Genomic DNA, 22534 nt, shown 5'->3' with positions numbered 1-22534 from the left:
AAATATATTTTTCTGCACTGGTCTCTCTCCTCTCCCTCTGGTGCTTCAATAACACAAATGGTAAGCCTTCTGATAATATTTTTGAAGATCTGTTCTTTTTTTAAAATTTTCATCTTTTTTCTCTCTGTTCTTCAGATTGGATAACATTTATTAATCCACTTTCAAATTCACTGATTCTTTTCTCTGTCTACTATACTATATATAGCCTATCCAGTGAACTTTTAATTTCAAACATTGTCTTTTAAGTTGTAAAATGTCCTTTTGATTCTTATTTTATAGTTTATATTTCTCTGTAGAGATCCCTATTTCCCCTTCATTCCAGATTATTTTCATGCATTCAAATGTGTTTACTTTGACCTCAGGGAGTCATAGTAGTTATAGTAGAGGCTTTAAAGACTCTGATTATTCCAACATCTGAGTCACTTTAAGTTTAGCATCTATCTTGAGCGTCTTTATACTTGAGAATTGGTCACATTTTCCTGGTTCATTGGGTGACAAGCAATTTTGGATTATAGAATGGGTATTTTATTTTTAAAAAATATTTATTTATTTGGCTGCACTGGGTCTTAGTTGTGGCATGTGGGATCTAGTTTCCTGACTAGGGATTGAACCCCATGCCCTCTGCATTGGGAGCTTGGAGGCTTAGCCACTGGACCTCCAGGGAAGTCCACAAAGAATGGGCATTTCAAACATTATGTTGTACGTCTAGGGTCCTGTTAAAATCCTCTGGAAAATAGTCATTGCTTTCTTTGTTTGAGCAGGCAGCCAGTCAGCTAGCTTCATTCTACAAGTTCTGCCTCATCTTATGTTTGGGCAGTGGTTAAGATCAATTCCATTCCTAAGGCCTTTGCTGTGCAGCTTGGGTCTACCCATGTGCAGTCATACACAGAACAGGGGGTCACCCTCTCCAGCTCACTGCCCCAGCATTCCCCTTACATTCTGTCTTGCAGAAGGCTATTTTCTAGGTCTTCTGGCCAGAAGGACAAGGTTCTATCAGAGTTGAAGCTGTGAGTTCTATTGCCTCATAATTTTGCATGATCAGGGTTGCCCTTGGGCAAAGCAGAGGGGATGGGGAGAGGACCTAACAAACAAAAAGCCAAGAATTTCTCATATACCACATAGACACTTTTCAGAGCACAAGTCCCTTTTTTTTTCTGATTCTTTTGGACAGGAATAGAACTCTCTCAGTTTTAGCTCCCTGTGGTGTCACTGTGGAGTTCCACATCCAGGGCACCTTGATATAGGGTCTAGATTTAGAAAGGAAAAGTATGGGAAAAAATGAGACTTCTCTGCTATTCTCTTGAGCTCACGGGGACCCATTTTCTCAGTCCTCTGGCCACAAGACAGAGATTCTCTGAGAGTTTTGCTGCCTGTCTTCATTGTGTAGTTATGTAATGAGGGCCATGCTTGGCTCAAGGCTGGGAGAGAAAAGAGGAAAAATTACCAAACAAAAGGCGAAGCAGTATAGGCTGCTTCTTCAAATTTTGACTCCCTTCCCCAATTTGCCTGCTGTTGTGAACGTGTCAGTTCTCTGAATGTGGCTTTTTGTATTTGTCCCATGTTTTTACTTGTAATCAGTGGAAAAGAAAGGCTCAAGTCAACTAATTCACCTCGGTCAGCAACTGAAGTCCACGTTCGATATATGTTATATTTTATAATCCTTTGCCAGAAACAGACCATCAGAGACTCAGAGGCAGGGCCAAGTTAAATGCCAGAGATCACATAGAGGGGCAGAGAGAGAGAAAGAGAAGGTTGAGCGGGGCACAGGTGAGGACCATGAAACCTAAGTCATTCTTGCTATTACTGACTTGTTACTGACTCCATTTTTTTCTTCCTTGTCAGATTTCTATGGGACTATTTCTAACCCTGATTTAGGAGTGTATGAAATGAAGATTGGGCCCATCATTTTCCAGGTAGCCTCTGGAGATATCAGCAAAGAAGAGGCAGATGTGATCGTAAATTCAACATCAAAGTCATTTAATCTCAAAGCAGGTACTTGACTTACAGAATTTTGACTAGTCACAGTAGAGCCTGTGAAGTAGGGTTCCTATAGCCAAACTGGTTTCTACAACTTTGTCTTATAATTTTTTAATTGTCTTGACATGTTTTCTCATAATTGGGAACAGTTCTTTTATGAATTTTTCTTCTTTGTTATCAGAAATACCCTAGTTATAGGATTCCTTTGATGATGGGAAAGGCATTTAGACTGTGAGGCAACCATTCTGATGTATGTAAACATCTTGATTTTCTCATGCAGGGGTCTCCAAAGCAATTTTAGAAAGTGCTGGGAGAAATGTGGAAATAGAATGTTCTCGCCAAGGTAAGGCACAATGCTTTTTTTGATTCTAAGTTTTAAGTGGAAGACTGAATATGGGAGGCTGTGGAGGATGAGGAAAGTCTTGGGGTTGGGGAGACAACATATTGATCTGGAAATCATACCTTTTACTGAAGAATTCCTGTTGCAGTGAATTAGAAATGAAAAGTAATCTCTTGGTTAATAAGAGAAGTGAGATTCATCAGAGCTAGTATTTCAGGAGTTTCTTATTCACAGAGAATACTTTATCTTCCAATTCAGACATTTTCCTTTTTAAACAGAGAGTGGGTTCAGCCTCTAATTTTATGTCTTTTTGTCTCATGTTTCCCAGCTCAACAGGGCCATGGTGATTATATAATTACTGAAGGTGGGTTTTTGAAGTGCAAGAATATCATTCACGTCATTGGTGGAAATGATGTCAAGAGATCGGTCACCTGTGTTTTGAAAGAATGTGAAAAACGCCATTACTCGTCTGTTTGTCTCCCGGCCATCGGGACAGGTTTGTGGCCTCTGGCTGTCAAGGCTGAACCCCAAGGCGACCACTTTCCCTTGGATTTGGTGCTGATGGTTAATGGACTTACTACTGAGTCAGCATCAGTCAGTTTCCTCAACTCAGGGCAGCCCCTGAGGGAAGGAGCAAAGCCTGAGGGTAGTTTAAGTAAGGGAAAAATGAAGAAAACTGAAGAGAGTATTGGCATAGTAGACATTTGCTTTCTAATATGGAAGGGAAGGGAGAGAAAAAGAAAGTCCGTTTCTAATTATCTTTATCAGCTCTCTTCTCTTTTTCACCCCCTACACCTGTCCCATTATTTTGTCTTCAACTTCCCCTCTACCCTTCTTCACTGAAACACCAGTGCATGGACCTCTGATTCCCTCAGACAGCATGGCCACCCCCGTTCTCTTGCCTCCTCAACAAGTGGCTGGTCATGGGGCGTCTCAGCCTCTCAGTCAACAGAACCTGGTAGATTCCACTGAGTCAGAAAATCTAGGCCTTCCTCCTTTCAGCCTGCCTGCCTCTTTAGAGTTTCTTGTTTCCCTCAAACTGTATAATGATTGTATGAGTCTTCTTTTATAAGGATGGTGTTTTGGGCTTATCATTTGTAAGATGAGGCTTTTGAGCTGTTTCCCCAGGAATCTGAGTCATGTGCATGAATCAGGCACTCCTGCTTGGTCTCCCTTACGGAGCTGCTCAGGCTTGAAGTGGCTGGAGCTGACTGGTCCCAGAGAGAGAAGGCACAGCACTGGGTTAAACATTCCATTGCTCAGGAATCCAAGTTTGAGTGTCTCATACTGGCATTTTAGGCCCTCCAAAAGCTTAGCTTAATAAACCTAACCATCCTTGTTACTTTCTCGGCCTTCTTCTTATCCTCTATCCCATATTTTGATTTCTCTTATATTTTTCATTCCTCTTAATTTTCCCACATAGGATGTTGTCTCTTTGGTTCTGTATATCTGAAAGTATGATTTATATACCCTTTATTCTTCCATTCTCTTTGTAGTATCATTCAGTCCTAGCAGATTAGCCAATGTATTATCTATTTGTCTCTCTCCCTCTCTGTCATTTTTTATGGACACCCACTAATGACTCTCTAGTCTCTACCTCCATCTGCTTTTTCCTCTGAGCTCCAGTCTTGTGTTTCTGCCTTAACTTTAATTGTGCCAAGAAAGCAGGCAGCCTCAGGGTGGCACCGACCTTCCCAAGGGAGTCCCGGAGTGGAGTCAGAGAAGAAATAAGGAAATGAAGCAGTTTTAGTTTTGTATAAATATTTCTGGGTTACTGCAAACGTGCTGTTTTTTCCACTAACCTGGTTGCATTGCTGATCTGCACAAATAAATGAAGGTTAGCAATTTCTTGCTCGTCTTTTTTCCCTGTCGCTATCCCTAGCTGAGCAGGCCCTTACACCAACAGATGGAGGAGTTTTCTTCCCTAGTGGTGTTTATGAGTTGAGACAGTAATCAAGACAGTTGCTGGCAGTAAAGGAAGCCCTCTCCCTGTTCCTCACAGGCACCTGCTTGAGGGGAGAGAACGGGCACTCAGTGTTACCTGCAGGCATCTCAAACTGAAAGCAAACTCTAAACTCCAGTTCATTGTCTTCTCCCCACACCTGCCCTGCCTCTTATAACCCCAAGCATGTTAAAAATATCACTTTCTATCTAGAATCTTTGATTCTATACTCTTTACCACTCCTGTGTGCATTAGCTTACTAATTAGTTTGAAGACTAAGAAAAAGGTTCAGTTCAGAAGGGGCACCTGACCTATTATGAGACACAGACATGTCAGCAAACAACCACAGTGCAGTGTGACCTGTGAAACACACACGCAGGATGTGGGTGGCAAAGGACAGGGAACAAAGGGGCAAGTGTAAAGCCAGTTGGTCACTTGGCCCTGCTGACTTTAATTCCTGAATATCTCCCCAATCCTGACACCCAGTTCTTCATTCTGGCCTCTTCTCTTTGTTCAGCTCTTGTCTTTTGCCTGAACCTTTACTTATAGACTCCTCTTTAGAACTGGGCTCCCTGCTCCAGTGCTTCCTCTCATTCACTCTTCTATTCCTTGTTTAACTTTCTCAAAACCAGGTCTGTTCCCCTGAACACATCACGTTCAATGTATCACACCCCTTACATAGTTCTATCTGGCATAGCCTTTCCCTCAGTTTCCCATACTTTACCTGTTGAACACCTATTCATCTCCACATGTCACATCCTCTGTGTCCCAAGTGCTTAGATTGTTGAGAGTGGATGAATGTATCTGAACACTACCATTTAGATTCTTCCAAATATCATGGAATAACTACAGATTTGCAATGAGAGTTTCTCTCTTTTTCTGATCATGTAATCAAAAAACCCTGCACAAACCCTCTAGGTTTGTTTTATATGGGAATTGTCTACATTACTACAGTTGTCTCCATAGCCAGGTCAGAGAGGGTTGCTCTCTTTTCTGCAATAATAGTGGGCACAATGAACAGGGATAATCTAAGTGGGCCTTTCGTCTATCACACCAAGCTGCCCAGGGGCCTTTCACATTGCCTGCCTCCCTCCCTCAATATGATAGCTGCTATTCATATGGAACTGCTTCCCTGACTTTTCATGAGTCTTTTCAAGGAACTTTCTTACTCTTATTTAGGCAGTAGGCTTGGGAGATCAAGATATGAAATGTGCTTACTATAGGAAAAGACCTTGCTCAGGTGGCAACCTTGAACCCTGCAACTCAGCTAAAATTGCACTGACTGTAGGAGGCAAAACCTCTTGGAGGCTCATGGATAATTTGTGTGCAAAGAATTATAGATTATAACAAATAGCTTATGGATTTAGGTGTCTTACAGAATTAGCTCATTTTAAATCAGGTACCCAAAGACATCTGAGAGAATAAGAATATATCCATAAAGTCAAGAAATGACTCAAAAAAAGTAATCATTCTTCTCTTTAAGTAGCAGTATATGTCAACATACATTATCATCTTTTACTTTTTCTGGGTCTTTTAAGGACACTAGAGAGCCAAGAGAGGTTAACTGTGCTCTGTAACAGAGGGACACAGTGAGCTGGGATCAGCTGAATAGAGAAAATAAGAACATCAGACACCAAGTTATGTTTCATGGTTCATTGTTGGGCTGTTCCTGACGTCCTGGAACAAAAAGTCCCCATTGCATCTAGGACTTCAGGAGTGTTTGCTGATGCTTTGTTAGTAAAGTCCATGATGACGAGAGTTGAAGAGTGGGAATTTATTCTGAGAATTGGAATCCCTAATTTATCCTTCACTCTTTTCCTGTTGGGCCTTTTTCCCCCTAATTATTTTTATTATTTGCCTTTCCAGGTAGTGCCAGACAAGACCCAGATAAGGTTGCAGCAGCCATAATTGATGCCATTGAAGAATTTATTCAGAAAAGATTAGTCCAGTCTATGAAAAAAGTTAAAGTTGTTATCTTTCAGCCTCAAGTACTGGATGTATTTTATGACAACATGAAAAAAAGAGAAGAAACTCAGGCTTCTTTCCAACAGTCTGTGATGTCTAAACTTGCATGTGAGTTGTTCATTTTTATGAAATGCATGTTCCTAATATTGATGTCACATGAGAAACAGCTATCCTTCTTTAGTAGTTTATTAGCTTTCTTCAGTTTTATGGAGATATAGTTGACATACATCTCTGTATAAGTTTGAGATATACAACATAATAGTTTGACTTATATTATTGTGAAATGATTACCATGATTAGTTTAGTTAGCATCCATCATCTCACAAAGATACAATAAAAAGAGAAAACAAAGAAGAAGAATTTTTTTTCTTGTGACAAGAACTCTTGGAATTTACTTTCTTAACAGCTTTCATATACAGCATATAGTAGTGTTAACTACGTCATTAAAGAAGGTTTTTGGACCCAATTCCAATGTATGTGTGGAAGCTTTCCTGTATTCACAAGCAATTCTCAGACCCCAGCAGGTTGTCTGAGGATTCAACTTGGTTTTGACATCATCTACTCAGAGATGGAATCAGATTCCACAGGCAAAGGGTTCTCAGTGTAACAAGATGGCCCTCCACTTTCGATGCCAGTCACAAGCCAAATACTATATGTATATGACCATATATACTATATGGATCATTCAGATGACCAAATATATTTTTTCTGATAAATCACAAATCATAGTCATCATTCTGTATATTACATCCCTGGTACTTATTTACCTTGTAATTGGAAGTTTGTCTCTTTTGACTACCTTTCTCCAGTCTCCTTCAACCCTTGGCCTCCAGCCTCCTAGTGACCACAAATCTGATCTCTTTTTCTATGAGTTTTTTTTTTCAAATTCCTCATTATCAGTTTGTCTCTCTGTCTGATTTGAAATTAGCTAATCTTTAATGAACTATCACAATGAGAAATTAAGAAAACAATCTCATTTATAATTGCATCAAAAAGAATAAAATCCCAGAAATAAATTTAACCAAGGAGGTGAAAAACCTGTACTGTGAAAACTATAAAATATTGATGAAAGAAACTGAAGAAGATACAAATAAATGGATATATAGTTTATACTCATGGATTGGAAGAATTAATATTGTTAAAATATCCATACTGCTTAAAGCAGACTGCAAATTCAATGCAATCCTTATCAAAATTCCAATGGCACTTTTCATAGAAGGTAGAATAAACAATTTTAAAATCTGTATGGAACCACAAAAGACCCCAAATAGCCAAAGCAATCTTGAGGAAGAAGAACAAAACTAGAACATTATACTTTTTGATTTCAAACTACATTACAAAGATACAATAATCAAAACAGTTTGGTACTGATAAAAATAGACACATAGATCAATAGAGAACAACAGTATAGAGACCCCAGAAATAAACCCATGCACATATATTTCATTAATTTATAACAAGGGAGCCAAGAAAATACAATGGGGAAAGGATAGTCTCATCAATAAACAGTGTTGGGTGCTTGCTTCAGAAGCCTATAAACTGGACAGCCACATGCAAAAGAATGAAACTGGACCACTATCTTACACTGGACACAAAAATTAATTCAAAACAGATTAAAGACTTGAACATAAGATTTGAAACTATAAAACTCCTAGAAGAAAACATATAGGTAAGCTCCTTGACATTGGTCTTAGTAATGATTTTTTTTAGATTTGACACTAAAAGTACAAATAGCAAAAGCAAAAATGAGTAAGTGTAACTACATCAAACTAAAAAGCTTCTGCACAGTGAAGGAATTCATCAACAAAATGAAAAGGCAACCCACTGAATGGGAGAAAATATTTGCAAATTGTATATCTGGTAAGGTGTTACATCTAAAATATATAAAGAACTCATACAACTCAATAGGAAAAAAAAAAGCAAACAACCTGATTTTAAGATAGACAGTGTGTCTAAATAGACATTTTTCAAAAAAAAGATATACAAGTGGCCAATAGGTTTATGGAAAAGTGCTCAACATTATTAATCATCAGGGAAATATAAATCAAAATCATAATAAGTGATCACCTCACATGATGAACAGCTATTGGCAAAAAGACAAGAGATTTTCTTGGTGGTCCAGTTAAATTAAAAGTCTGCTCTTCCACTGCATGGGGCACAGGTTTCATCCCTGGCTGGGGAACTAAGATCCCACATACCATGTGGCATGGCAAAAAAAGAAAAAAAGGATTAAAGATTCAAATATTAAGACCTGCCCATAAAACTTCTAGAAAAAAACATAGGGGAAAATAAATGATAAAAAAAACACAAGAAATAATAGTTGTTGGTGACGATGTGGAGAAAAAGGAAAACTTGTCCTCTTTTGGTAGGAATGTAAATAGGTACAGCCACTGTGGAAAACAGTATGGAGGTTCCTCAAAAGATTAAAAATAGAAATACCATATGATCTAGCAATTCCATTTCAGGGTATTTATCTGAAGGAAATGAAATCACTTTCTTGAATCCATGTTCATTGCACCATTGTTTTCAATAGCCACAACATGGAACCATTGAAAGCTGAATTATAAAGAAGATGTTATATATTTCATTAAATATACATGTAATGAAATATTACTCATCCTGTCCCTATTTGAAAGGAGGATACATCCTGTCCCTATTTGAAAACTAGGCTTTTCCCACCTTCAAAGTAGCTTTTAAAACACCAGTACTCTCAAGAGGGAGGGGAGATGTAGATATATGTACATATATATATAATGTGATATTATATATATAATGAAATAGTACTCACCATAAACAAGAAGGAAATCCTGCCACTTGCAACAACATGGTTGGACCTTGAGGACATTATGATAAGTGAAATAAGATAGAGAAAGACAAATACTCAATGATAGCCCTTATATGTGGAATCTTTAAAAAAAAAATACTGAACTCATAGATATAGAAGACAGACTGGTGATTGCCAGAGGTAGGGTGGGTGGTCATGGTGGGCAGAAGGGAATGAGAGGTGGGTGAAATGGGTAAAATCGGTCAAAAGAGTAAAAACATCTAGTTATAAGATAAGCAAGTCCTGGGAATGTAATGTACAGCATGGTGACAAAGAAAGAAAAAGAGAGAGAGAGGGAGAGAGAAGGAAAGGAAGGAAGGAAGAGAGAAAGAGAAATAGCTAATCTTCTTTTCTTTTCTTTTTTAGCATTTTTGGGCTTCTCAAGTAAATCTCCCAAAAAACGGACTCTGGTTTTAGAAAAGAAAACAGAATTAGCAGTTTTTCAGGTGTGTGGTAGAAATGTAAAAAGTGTGGAAGCCGCTCTCTTGTGGATACAGAACCTCATTCAAAATGAACAGTGTCCCTACAGCAGTGAAGATGAATGTATCAAACACTTTGATGTAAATGAATATAAAGAATTGAGTGAGCTTCAGAAGAAGCTAAATATTTCCATTTCCTTGAACTGTGACAGACCTTTGATTGAGGTTTCTGGAATTACCAAAGATGTGATACAAGCTAGAAATGCAATTGAGGACATGATCAAGAGAGTTAGATTGTCCAAAGAACAGGAATCTTTGGCAGATCGTACCAGTGATTTTGTAGAGTGGCAATATGAGGACTATAATAATAAATTTCATAGCTTTGACAAAATAACCAACATGCAATTGGAGGATGCAAAGAAACAAAAGAGAAAGACAATTGATGTCAAAATCAAGAATCAGAGCTACACAGTGGACTTGAAGACATATACTGCTACAGATGCAAAAGGAAACAGCTTATCTGTTCAGCGCCGTACAAAATCTGAAGGTAAATCAAACTTTCATGCTTGCTGTCCATTACTTTAGGCTTGTGTTGTGTATTGTATGTACATCAAAATGTTGTTCAAGTAGATAAAATCCAAGTAACCCTTATGGAAGAAAATAGAAAACTTGGTCTCTGGGTTGAATGAGCTTACACTTTGGCCAGGAAAATACAGCGTGGGTGCACCCAACAGCTGATCATTATTATCTTCATGGTAGCAATAGTCAAATGTTGCATTTGTTCTTATCTCTGCAGTTTATAAGCTTCCTGGAGTCAGTTTTGCTGGGGTAGGGGGTGGTGGTGGTAGTGGTAGTGGTAATGGCTGCTTCAGTCAGGAAAGGGAATGCCATGGGCTGTAAAGTAGCCTAAGGCTTTCTAGAATGAAAGGAAAACAGAGAGCGGGCACTCGGTGTCTGTGACTAATGACTGAGTGGATGGGGAGCCTGTAGGGTCTCCCAGAAGTCACTTCCTCCTCTGCCTGAGGATAAGAATCCTTGACACAAACATCAGGAAGCAGCCTTCAAGGTTCCCGAGAAGGGAAAGCTTGTCTTGTGTAGACAGCTATTCCTGCCTTTGAACCACAAAAGTCCCCCACTGAAAACTACTAAATGGTTTTCAGTACATTGGGAGATCAATGTGAACGAATTCCTCAGACTCTGAGCAACCCTGGGGAAATGACAAGTACAGTAGTCTGTTTAGCAGAAGTGGAGACAGAGCTGCCACCCCCAGCCTGCCACATAGCTAAACCTCCCACCTACCCAACTCTTAAGGATGCTGTGAGGAATAATGAAAGAATGGATTGGGAGGATCTGGTAGTGGTGGTGAGTTCTGGTAAAAAGCCATGCGTTTGTAAGCAAAACATTAATGACTATTTATTGAAAACATTGTAGGAAAATCATTTATATTGTACAATTATTAATTATGACTTATTAGAGACAGCAGAATATGTGGCTGAGTTATACTACACCAAGAGTTCTCAAATCTGAGCATGATCAAACCTGTAGATGTAGGTTCTACCCTCGGAGATTTTGATTCAGTAATCAGTGAGAGCTTCTTTTTTTGTCTTTGTTGTTGTTATTTTTGGCTGCGCTGGGTCTTCATTGAGGTGAAGGGGCTGTTTGTTACAATTCGTGGGCTTAGTTGCTCTGCAGCATGTGGGCTCTTAGTTCCCTGACCAGGGATTGAACCCTTATCCCCTGCATTAGAAGAGGAAGTCTTATTCACTGGACCACCCAGGAAGTCTTTGTGAGGGTTTTTTTTTTTTTTAAACAAGCATTATAGTTGGTTCTGATTTGGGTTATCTGTGGTTCACATTTTGGAAATGTTCTTCTAGAAAGATAAGAGCCTTCTTGTACACTTCAAATTCGGAGATTGTAAAACAAGATCACAAATGATAGTCAGGTTTTCAAAGCATACCAGGAATATGGACTATGTAGATGAGGCTTCTCAGGTGTGAGGGAGTTTTCAAATGTCTGTTTTGCAGTTGAGCTGCCCCCATACTGGAGTGATATGAAGCAGCAGAAAGTCTGTGTGGTTGAGCTACAGCCTGATCATCCAGAATACAAAACTGTGGCAAGCAAGTTTCATGAGACCTGTACACAGTACATCATAGAGAAGGTAAGCCTTCTGCTGACATGGAGATTCTTCATGGTAGAAAAAGGGCTGTCATGGTCCTGGATAAATACATTTTCATTCACATCACATATTTTTACCCAAAATTAGCATAGTTTATGGTAATTAGGTTTTAAATTCTAGATCCTACTCCTGTCACTATGATTACTGAGTCATTGAGATTATGTTAGTTATTACAGTATCACATTAGATTGTAATATGATATTATAACACTAAAGATACATATTTACTTTGTGAAGCAAGCTAATAAAAATGCCTAAATATGGCTCCTGAGTTGGAGTTGATAACTAGCAAGCAAGACAAAGAGACACAGGGAGGCTCCTCAGATCAGGACTGTATGCTTCTGCAGCACCATTCACAGATCAACAGTGCCCTCTTCCTTGATAATCCAGTGGTCCTTTCCTTTTTCATTTCATTTTGGCATCTTCTGCTTTTAAATAGTAGTTTAAAAAGTTTGCTTTTTGAAATTATTTTCTCCTTGGATTTTTAGGGCAATATTATTTTGATGCTTTCTTCTCCTTCTTTAACTAATTTTCCTTTCATTATCTCTGGTATCTGTTTCTCCTCTAAACCCCTAATCCTAGGTTACCCACAGATTTATATGTTGGTCTTCTGTCTCTGCTGGAGAAGGGAATGGCAACCCACTTCAGTAGTCTTGCCTGGGAAATTCCATAGACAGAGGAGCCTGGCAGGTACAGTCCTTGGGGTTGCAAGAGTCACAACACGACTGAGCAGCTAAACCACCACCACCATTCTGTCTCTGCACTTTACCAAGGATTGTTTTTACTCTTCTCACCTGCAGCTATTATTTCAGTGTTGATAGTTCTCAGATCAGCATCACTAATCTAGATCTTTGACTCAAGCCCTGGAACATACTTCCAGTGGCCTAAAGAATATCTCCGCCTGAATATCTGTCTGCTAACTCAGTTTCCCTGAAGCTTATCTCATCATTTCCCCTTTCTTCCCACTTTCTGTCCTTGATTCCATCTCTTTCTGAGGAAAGCTAGAGATCTTTGAGTACCTTCCTTTCATCCATAATAACAAGTCTTTCAATAAGGACTGTATTTTCTGTCTCTGCAAATTTTCTCTTATTCTCTTTTTGCATTGCTACCACTCTGTTATTCATGTATTTAAGTGATGATAATAATAATTCAAAACAGATTTGAAGTGTCCTACAAAGCTGTACTTCAGATAACATAAATGAAGAAAATGGACAAAAAAAGAGGGTAGGGAAATTAGTTTCCTAATACTGTTAGTACCGTTAGTTTACAAAAATATATAACATGTATTTTATGAGGTCCTAGATAGTTACTAGAAGAGGCCCTCGAATTTGTCCTTGTGCTTCCTAGTAGACAATGCATAGAAGTAAACACTCAACTTTAAGTTTTATAATGTCTATAAATCAAAGAGCAAAGCATTTGATTAGGAGACTTAGTTCTTCACAATACTGAGACTGACTCCTGAGAGAGTTCTCCTGTGAGTACTAGAGAATATCTTCAAAGTCATCCTCACAATGAATTCAATATCAAATTTTATGCCAGTGTATTTTTTTTAGTCTCTCAGTATAGGAAGGAGAGGAATAGGTGAGAGAGATTAAGAGGTACAAACTTCCAGTTGCACAGTAGTGGAGTCACAGGTATGAAATGTGCAGTGTGGAGAATATAGTCAGTAATTAGTCACATCCTTGTATGATGACTGATTGTAGCTGCACTTATTATGGTGATCATTTTGAAACACATGGAAGTATTGAATCACTATGCTATATAATAGGAACTAGCATGGTGTCATAGGTCAATTATACTGCAAAAATAAACAGACTCATCATAGAGAAAGAGATAAGATGTGTGGTTGCCAGAGGCAGGGGGTACCAGGAAAGGGAATGGGTTGAAAGGTAGGCAAAAGGTATAACTTGTGGTTATAAGATAAAGGAGTCCTGGGGATGTCATGTACAACATGATAAATATAATTAACACTGCTTTCACACACTATGTCATGTGTGATAGTTGGGAGAGTGGATCCTAGAGTTCTCATCACAAGGAAAAAAATTGTTTCAATTTCATTAATTTCATATCTTTATGAAATGATGTTCACTGGACTTGTGGTGATTGTTTCATGATATATTTAAGTCAACTATGTTGTACACCTTAAACTTATACAGTACTATATGTATGAAAACTGCTGCTGCTGCTGCTAAGTCGCTTTAGTTATGTCTGACTCTGTGCGACCCCACAGACAGCAGCCCACCAGGCTCCCCCGTCCCTGAGATTCTCCAGGCAAGAACACTGGAGTGGGTTGCCATTTCCTTCTCCAGTGCATGAAAGTGAAAAGTGAAAGTGAAGTCGCTCAGTTGTGTCCGACTCTTAGCGACCCCATGGACTGCAGCCTATCAGGCTCCTCTGTCCATGGGATTTTCCAGGCAAGAGTACTGGAGTGGGTTTGCCATTGCCTTCTCCCAAATGAAAACTATATCTCGATAAAACTGGAAGAAAAAATAAGCTTGCCAAATAGATAGATAGATCCCTCTATATAAACCTGTTGAGCAGAACAATTCTCTGTGGTACCAAGAACATGTAATTCAAGTACACAGCTCAGTGATGATCTGGTTCTGGGAGAAATTTCATTCAAAATACCAATTATAGTCCTCTGGGGGTTGGGCTCTAGCACACTGTGATGAGATGCCAATTCTAGATTGAGCAGGATCACCCAGTTGACCGGAAATGTTTGCAGTTGGCCCTGAAGGCTTACCATATGTTGACAGACCTTCACTAGAGAAATGACTTCACTCTTTTCTAGTGGAACCCTTTTTTCAAATGAAATCTTTTTTAAAAATATATTATTTATTTTTGACTGTGCTGGGTCTTCATTGCTGCATGCAGGTTTTCTCTAATTGCGACGAGTGGGGGCAACTCTCTAGTTGCAGTGTGCTGGCTTCTTGTTGCAGTGTCTTCTCTTGTTGAGGAGCACAGGCTGTAGGCGCCCGGGCTTCAGTAGTTGTGGTGCATGGGCTCGTAGTTGCAGCTCATGGTCTCTGGAGTTCTGGCTCAGTACTGTGGCACATGGGCTTTGTTGCCCCATGTATGTGGGATCTTCCTGGACCAGGGATCAAACCCATGTCCCCTGCACTGGCAGGCGGATTCTTAAATTATTGGACCACCAGGGAAACCCTCAAATAAAATCTTATGTGAAAGCTCGGTCTATGACACCAGTAAAAGCAAAGCTTTAGATTGTACTTAAAAGCACCTCTGTGAAGTTATCTGTAGTACAAAAACACTAACATGAAAAATGGGTGGTCTGTCATCCTCCACGACTGTCATGTCTTGTGACTAAGATTTTATAACACTCATGAACTTCCACCTAGATTCAACAATTTTGTAACATTTGCTTTCTCCCCCCTTGCTCTCTGTTTTTCCTGAAACAACTGAAAGGTTGCAGATATCATGACACTCCTAAATATTTTAGCACGTCCTGTAAGAATAAAGGCATCCTCCCAAATAGCACAAATATCATTATCCCATGTAAGAAAGTTAACATTTTTATTTAATAATATTCAATAGAGAGTCAATATTCAAGTTTCCCCAGTTGGTCAAAACAGCTTTCTTATAATGTTTCCTCAACCCCTGCCTCCATCTGGATTCACACATTGCACTTGGTCATTATATTAATATCTCCTTCATCTCTTCTGATCTAGAATAGTACTCCAGCATTTTTAAACATTATTTTTCATGATACTGAAACTTTAGAAGAGTTTAAGCTAGTTGTGTTGTAGAATATTCCACATTCTGACTCTATCTTGCCTAGATTCTTTAAGAATCCAAGCAGTTTTCTTATAGATTCTAATTTGTCTGATTCCTCGTGGAATCATTTAAGTTATTCCTCTGTCCTCTTTATTTCTGGTAAACTTAAAGAGTTAGGTTGAAAGTCTTGGGTAAATTCAGATAAGTTTTTGCAAGAAAATTTTTTGCAGGTAATGTATCAGTCTTCTTTTTATTTTTATTGAACTATGAGCATAATTTTAAATAATTATCTTTCAATTAAAAAGAAATAAATTTTAAAAGAATGGTTTCAAAACTATATGGATAAAATTTTAAGGCTTTAAAAAATGAGTAAAATAGGGCTTCCTTGGTGGCTCAGTGGTAAAGAATCTACCTGCCAATGCAGGAGACATGAGTTTGATCCCCGATCTGGGAAGATCCCATGTGCTATAGAGTGGCTCAGCCCTTGTGCCACAACTACTGAGCATGCCCTAGAGCCTGTGCTCCGCGACAAGAGAAGCCACCACAATGAGAAACCTCACCCCCAACCAGAGGGTAGTCCCCATTCGCCACAACTAGAGAAAATCCGTTACAGTGACAAAGACCCGGGACCATAAATAAATAAAATTATTTCTTAAATGAGTAAAATGAGTAAAATTTAAAGTAAATAGAAATGGAAGTGGACAGTTTGAAGATTAAAAACTTAGTTGTAGGCAAAAGGAAAAATAAAATTTAAGATTATAAATTGGATCAACAAAATACATGATAATGCTGAGACCTGGAACTAGTGGCAAACTATCTTAAATAAGAAAACCAAAACTGAAAAAATAAAACAGATAAAGGCATGTAATAATAGTGTCAGACTTGAGAGTTCTTTGAACTAGAAGATTCTGACCACACAGACCCTTCACCTTGTGCCTAGTCATAAGGGTCCTAGTCCCGGGTTTGCCCACCCCTCACTCTTTCCCAAGTCAACCTTATGAAACTGCCACTACCTGGTGATTAGGGGAATGTAGAAATTGATCTGAAATCCAAGGCTCAAGGAGTTTCCGCCATGATCCTGGAGGCCAAAGAGTAGGGTCAAAGCATGGCCACTTTGGTCTATAACCAGATCCCCTCCCATTCCACTCTTCCAACTGGACCAGAGATTAATTTTCATTAATTAATTTCCTTCTTGCCTAGACACTCTAGTTCTTCTCCTCCTATTAGAACATGGCTAGATAAACCAGTATCCCAGAACTGGGAAGGAGTGCAGCAAAGTGACAAAGTGAGATAGATGGCAACAGGAGCAGTTAGAAGCTGGAGAGGCTTTGGTCAGCCAAGTTCATATATTGAGGACTTATGATCCTAAACATTGTCTGCCCTCATATGGTGCATAAAAGATGTTGGAAATTAAATTAATATTCTTACCTAGACCCATTTCTCTGAAACTCTAGCCCTAAAAAGATTTCTGAATGCAGAATGTGTCATCTGGCATTGAATTTGCTGTTTATTGTAATCTGTACTTAAGAAAAATAGTGGTCATGTTTCATCTCCTGTATCTTGCCAAGGGCTCTTAGCACTGACAGGAAATTTTTCCTTATTGACTTGCAGATTGAGAGGATTCAGAATCCAGAGCTCTGGAAACACTATCAGACAAAGAAAAACAACATGGATGCCAAGAATGGCCAGATGACCAATGAGAAGCTGCTCTTCCATGGGACAGATGCTGACTCTGTGGCACTTGTCAACGGAAAAGGCTTTAACCGCAGTTACGCTGGAAAGAATGGTAAGGAAGTACGTAATCTGGCCGCTTCGAAGGAGGTGTCAGCCATGAGAGTCCCAGCTGGCTGGGGACAGCGTGGATGGCATTGTGTTCTCTCATGGTTGGGGGCTATGTGACAGCCAGAGTTTTAGGTTAGACTCAGTATATTTCATCCCAAAGGGACTGATGGCCCTCCAGGGTGGAGGAATGATTTTTAAAAATTAAAAACACACACAAAACTTTTTAAAAGAGGCTTTAGAGAGAACCAAACATTATTTTTAACGTTATTTGACATATTGAATCAGTGTGTCAAATTATAGACTAATTGGAGATCCTTAAGGATGGTTTGTTTTTCTCGTCACAGCTACAGCATATGGAAAGGGAACCTATTTTGCTGTCAATGCCAGTTACTCCGCCAGTGATGTGTACTCCAGACCAGGCATAAACGGGAAGAAGCATATGTATTATGTGCGAGTACTCACTGGATTCTACACACTTGGAAACAGATCATTAATTGTGCCTCCTCCAAAGGACCACCAAAATCCTACTGACTTATATGACACTGTCACAGATTGTCTGCAAAAGCCAAATTTATTTGTGGTATTTTATGACTACCAGGCTTACCCAGAGTACCTCATTACTTTTAGACAGTAACATTTTGGTAACCTTTGCAGAAGATATTATTTATCTATACATATCTGTAAAGCAAGTAGTCGTGTTTTTTTTTTTTTTTTCTTTTTCTCTCTTAACAGCTTTTTCTAAGATCAAAGGACCTTTGTCACTGAAATCAGACTTTCTCCAGCCTCTCTTTCATAACTGGAATAAACCTATATTGAGAGCAATAAATTTGAGAATTTAAATCTGATAACTGTTAGCACTGTGTGTCCTTAATCATGGATATCAAATCTGTAGAAGTACAGGTGTGTCATTTCCTTCCAGGAAGGAGAGAATAACATTAAAGGCAGGGGACACGGTGACGCAGTTTCAGCTGCCACTGACAGACATGTCAGGACCCCATACTGCTGTGGGGAGCACAGTATTAAACCCCATACATGGTGTCATGTCAGGACCCCAAACTACTGTGCTCCCCACAGTATTACTAAGTGGGTGGGGCTGCTGTCTTCCCTGGGTGCAGGAATGGTGTCTAATTTCTTTTATCCCTGGGCTGAGGTCTGTGCCTAATGTACAGTGGATGCTCTACAAGTATATTTTATAAACTAAGAATGAAGAAGTCCCAGTCAGACTCCTGACCAACAGGAACCATCTCTTCAACACCCTTGACTTATTGTCACTTTGCTGCAAACTGAAGCGATTCCATCACAGGGAACTGTATTCTTCTCAAACCAGCTGTGACACATGGCACTGTTTGGTCAGGGCTCTGGGGCTGCAGTCGCCGGGCCCCGCACAGTCCAGGGGCTGGGGTCTAGCTTGGGGACTAGGGGAGTCACGTCCCATGGAGCTGTGCAGTGTAGCAGCCCTGTTTCCAACTGGTCCTTTTTCATGATGAACCCAAATCTGCCTTCCTGTAACTTCTATTCGTGGTCTTAGTTCTGCCCAGCAGAAAAAAAAGGGGGGTAATGCCTGCTGTGTCTTCAGTATGAAACCCTTATATTAAGATTAAATGAACCTAAGTGTATTCAATAGCTTATTTTCCTTGGCAGCCTAACTTTTGATGATTTTAAAGCCTTAGGCATAAATAAACCAAAGGAATTAAGCAGTCATATTACTAATTTGCTAACTCCCTATCTATTGGATAGTAATGAAAGTTTCTTTTATAACTTCCCTAAGTAAATTTCAGATTCAAACATTATTTATTTAGTGCCTATATTGTACCATGTAGTCTAATACATGCTTTCACACAGTGTTTATTTTATTCCCCCAAACACTTTTGTAAGAATTATACCCCATTTTAAAGTTGAAGAAACTGATGCTTAGAGCATGAGAAGCTTCCTTGCCTGAGGTCCCCTGCATAATAGCCCTGAGAGCCAGCGACTGAATCTGGGTCTCTGTGTCATCAAGCCCCTTGATCTTCCTACTGTAGAACATGGCCTCTAGATTAAAGTTACTGACTCAGGAACATCTCAGACAATGTGTGTATTATCCTCATACTTCCATGGCCGTGTCCTTTCTGGCTTTGATTTTCACTGTAGAGGCTCTTCATTTTGAAGTTCTGAAGCCCAAGAGGCCAGAGCTATGCCCATGGGGAGCCAGGACAGATGGTGAACTTGGATGGTAGGGGTCACCAGGAGGATACAGGCACTCTTTCTTGGCCTCAGGGAGCAACACCTGCACTTCAAGTGGAGGAGGTTGAGGGGCCATAGTGGCCACTTCATTAAACACAGGTGGCTTGAAATTTTTCTTGCTGTTGCTGTTTTTTAAGTGGATTGGCAAAGACTCCTTATTGCTTAGGAGTGACTTCTTAGACACTGGCATCTGAACTTGGGCTTGACAGTGAATATAAGAAATAAAATGGAGAGATCTGCTCTCTTACTTGTTCTTCAGTTTGGTTAACTTAGGCAAGGCTGAATATCAGGGTATACTGCACCAAGTATGACAGAGATGCAGTCCATAAATGTTACAGTTACCCTCAATCTAAGGAATACAACAAAGGGAACATGGCCAATATTTTATAATAACTATATATGGAGTATAACCTTTGAAAACTGAACCACTATATTGTATGTATGTAACATATAATATTGTATATCAGCTATACTTTAATAACATTTTTTACAATAAATATTATTTCTTTCTTTTTGAATAAAATACTTGGAAGATGTTATCTGGTGATTAAACATCTTTATCCTTAAGGGCAAATACAGGAGAACCTGATGATAAACACAGGTCACTGCTGATAAAAGACCACAATTAAACATGACAGCACCAAGAGATCCTCAGAGTATTAATAACATTTAACTGAAAGTTACAGGAAGGGCATAGTACAGCTTTAGCTCAGCAAATCTGAAGGGCAGATTTGCCCTTCAGTATTTAGCAGTAGCTAAATATAATATATATTTATATAATAAATAGTATAATAAATAATGTATATATATTATATGTAAATATATAATAACTGCTGCTATTTAGTAAGGAGAGCTAATATTTTAGTAAGGAGTTCAGTCAGTTCGGTTCAGTTCAATCACTCAGTCGTGTCTGACTCTTTGCAAACCCATGAACTGCAGCACACCAGGCCTCCCTGTCCATGACCAACTCCCAGAGTTTACTCAAACTCATGCCCATCGAGTCGGTGACGCCATCCAGCCATCGCATCCTCTGTCGTCCCCTTCTCCTCCAGCCCCCAATCCCTCCCAGCATCAGGGTCTTTTCCAATGAATCAACTCTTCGCATGAGGTGGCCCAAGTACTGGAGTTTCAGCTTCAGCATCAGTAGCCCCTGCTAAAACAAGCCCACTTTGAGCCTGTGTTAGGTCTTGGTGGTCTACTCCAGGGCCAGAGATTCTTAAACTTCTTTGCTATTTGAAGCACCTGAGGTGTTTGCTGAGACTGCAAATTCTGGCCCATCCCAAAGGAGTCAGATTCTATAGCTCTCTAGAATGGTACCCAGATATCTGCATTCTCAGTAAGCCCCTCAAATGATTCTGATATCCCTCATAATCAGAGCTGCTTAGGATTTTCATGGGTCTCAGGCACCTTTACTTTTGTGGGCCCCTTACTCCATGAAAAGTTGCTACTGCATTGGTATAACCATGAATATATTTAAGTTGGATTCTTTTTTTTTTTTTTTTAAAGAAACTAAAACATTTTTGTAGACTTAAAAGCTCAGGGGCCCTAGCCATTGTGCCTACCAGATAAGTCACCCTGCTAATACCTGGATACTGTAACTTCAGGTGTAACAACTTCAATCCCCCTAACCTCTGGATGGGGCTTCCCAGGTGGCACTAGTGGTAAAGAACCCACCTGCCAATGCAGGTGATGTAAGAGACGCGGTTTCGATCTCTGGGTTGGGAAGATCCGCTGGAGAAGGGCATGGCAACCCACTCCAGTATTCCTGCCTGGAGAATCGGTCAAAGTATTTATTTAATAATTGATTTCACTCATTTGGGCATGCTTATCTGAGAAATAACAGGATGAAATGGACCCCTACTTGGTGGCTGACAACCTCCCTCTTTCATTATCTTTTCTCCCTCTTATAATCCCCATTTGCAGATAGCCAGGATCTCTTACTGTGTCATAATCTCTATCTCTATAAAATTAAGATATTATCTCCCAACACCCATTTACATTCAGAATCCATTCACATCAATGTCTTAACTCTCTACCCAGGTCTCTGCATGCCAAAGACTATTACCTTTAACAGAATTCAATACATTTGACTCAGAACAGCTTTCAAGCTTTTCCGACCCCAACCTACACTAAGAAATACACTTTATGTCAGGCCTAGTACATATACAGATATAACTGAAAAGTTTTCTGAAACATACTTACCCTGAAAAAAATGCTTCCTGGACAGTTTCACAAAATACATTTACTACTGAATTCACTGAAATTATGTACTCTGCTTCATTAAAAAAAAATCCTGGTCTCACCCACCAAATTGATTTTATGACTTGCTAATGGGTCATCCATGGAGTCACAAAGAGTCAGACATGACTTAGTGACTGAACAATAATGGGTCACAATCTACAACTTGGAAAACAATGCTCAAAGAAGTAGCAAAGATAGTAAAATATTTGGGAGGGAGGGGATGAGGGAAATCTCTGTGTAGAAGGATATGTGGGAATTCTGGGTGAGGGCAGGGTGCATGCATGCTCAGTTGTGTTGATTCTCTGCGACTCCATGAACTGTAGCCTGCCAGGTTCCTGTCCATGGAGTTCTCCAGACAAGAATACTGGAATGGGTTGCCCTTTCCTACTCCAGGGGATCTTCCCAACCCAGGAGTTGAATTTGTGTCTCTTGCATCTCCTGCATTGGCAGGTGGATTATCACTGAACCACCTGGGAAGCCCATGAAGGAAGGGGTGAGGGAATTTTGAGTGAAGGAGGGTGTGGGGGAGCTCTCAGCGTAGGGAGGTATAAAAAAAAGATGTATCTGAAGACAAGGACATGTCTATTTCTGCAATAGGGACATATCTACTACAGATGGGGCTTCCCAAGAGGCTTAGTGGTAAAGAATCTACCTGCCAATGTGGGAGACCAAGGAGACATGGGTTTGGTCCCTGGGTTGGGCAGATCCCCTGGAGAAGGGAATGGCAACCCACTCCAGTCATGACTGAGTGAATGAGCATGCATGTACAACTACAGAAAACAGACATCTTATACTTACCTACAACATCCTCTGCCCCAGTGATTTTGATGGAGTATTGGTCAACAAGGTCTCCTTTTTAAAGTATTAGTCACTCAGTCATGTCTGACTCTCTGCAACCCCATGTACTATAGCCC

The 22534-nt window shown here is 39.7% G+C and overlaps 1 protein-coding gene across 2 annotated transcripts in view; it reads left to right on the top strand.

Moving 5' to 3' along the window:
• Positions 1-18004, top strand: part of PARP14 (poly(ADP-ribose) polymerase family member 14) — a 44453-nt gene extending 26449 nt beyond the window's left edge. For both annotated transcript variants that reach the window (XM_061167014.1, XM_061167012.1), the window contains 8 exons: positions 1843-1992; positions 2258-2320; positions 2646-2813; positions 6126-6332; positions 9415-10014; positions 11492-11625; positions 16986-17160; positions 17501-18004. In XM_061167014.1, coding sequence (XP_061022997.1) covers positions 1843-1992; positions 2258-2320; positions 2646-2813; positions 6126-6332; positions 9415-10014; positions 11492-11625; positions 16986-17160; positions 17501-17790 — 1787 coding nt within the window. In that variant the 3' untranslated portion in view covers positions 17791-18004. The remainder of the gene's footprint in view (positions 1-1842; positions 1993-2257; positions 2321-2645; positions 2814-6125; positions 6333-9414; positions 10015-11491; positions 11626-16985; positions 17161-17500) is intronic.
• Positions 18005-22534: the final 4530 nt, after the last annotated feature.

Source organism: Dama dama, chromosome 19 (genome assembly GCF_033118175.1).
Source record: "Dama dama isolate Ldn47 chromosome 19, ASM3311817v1, whole genome shotgun sequence".
In the NCBI taxonomy this organism is placed as follows: domain Eukaryota; kingdom Metazoa; phylum Chordata; class Mammalia; order Artiodactyla; family Cervidae; genus Dama; species Dama dama.
The sequence above is the reverse complement of the archived record's forward strand: the minus strand, read 5'-3'. Positions and strand labels throughout refer to the sequence as shown.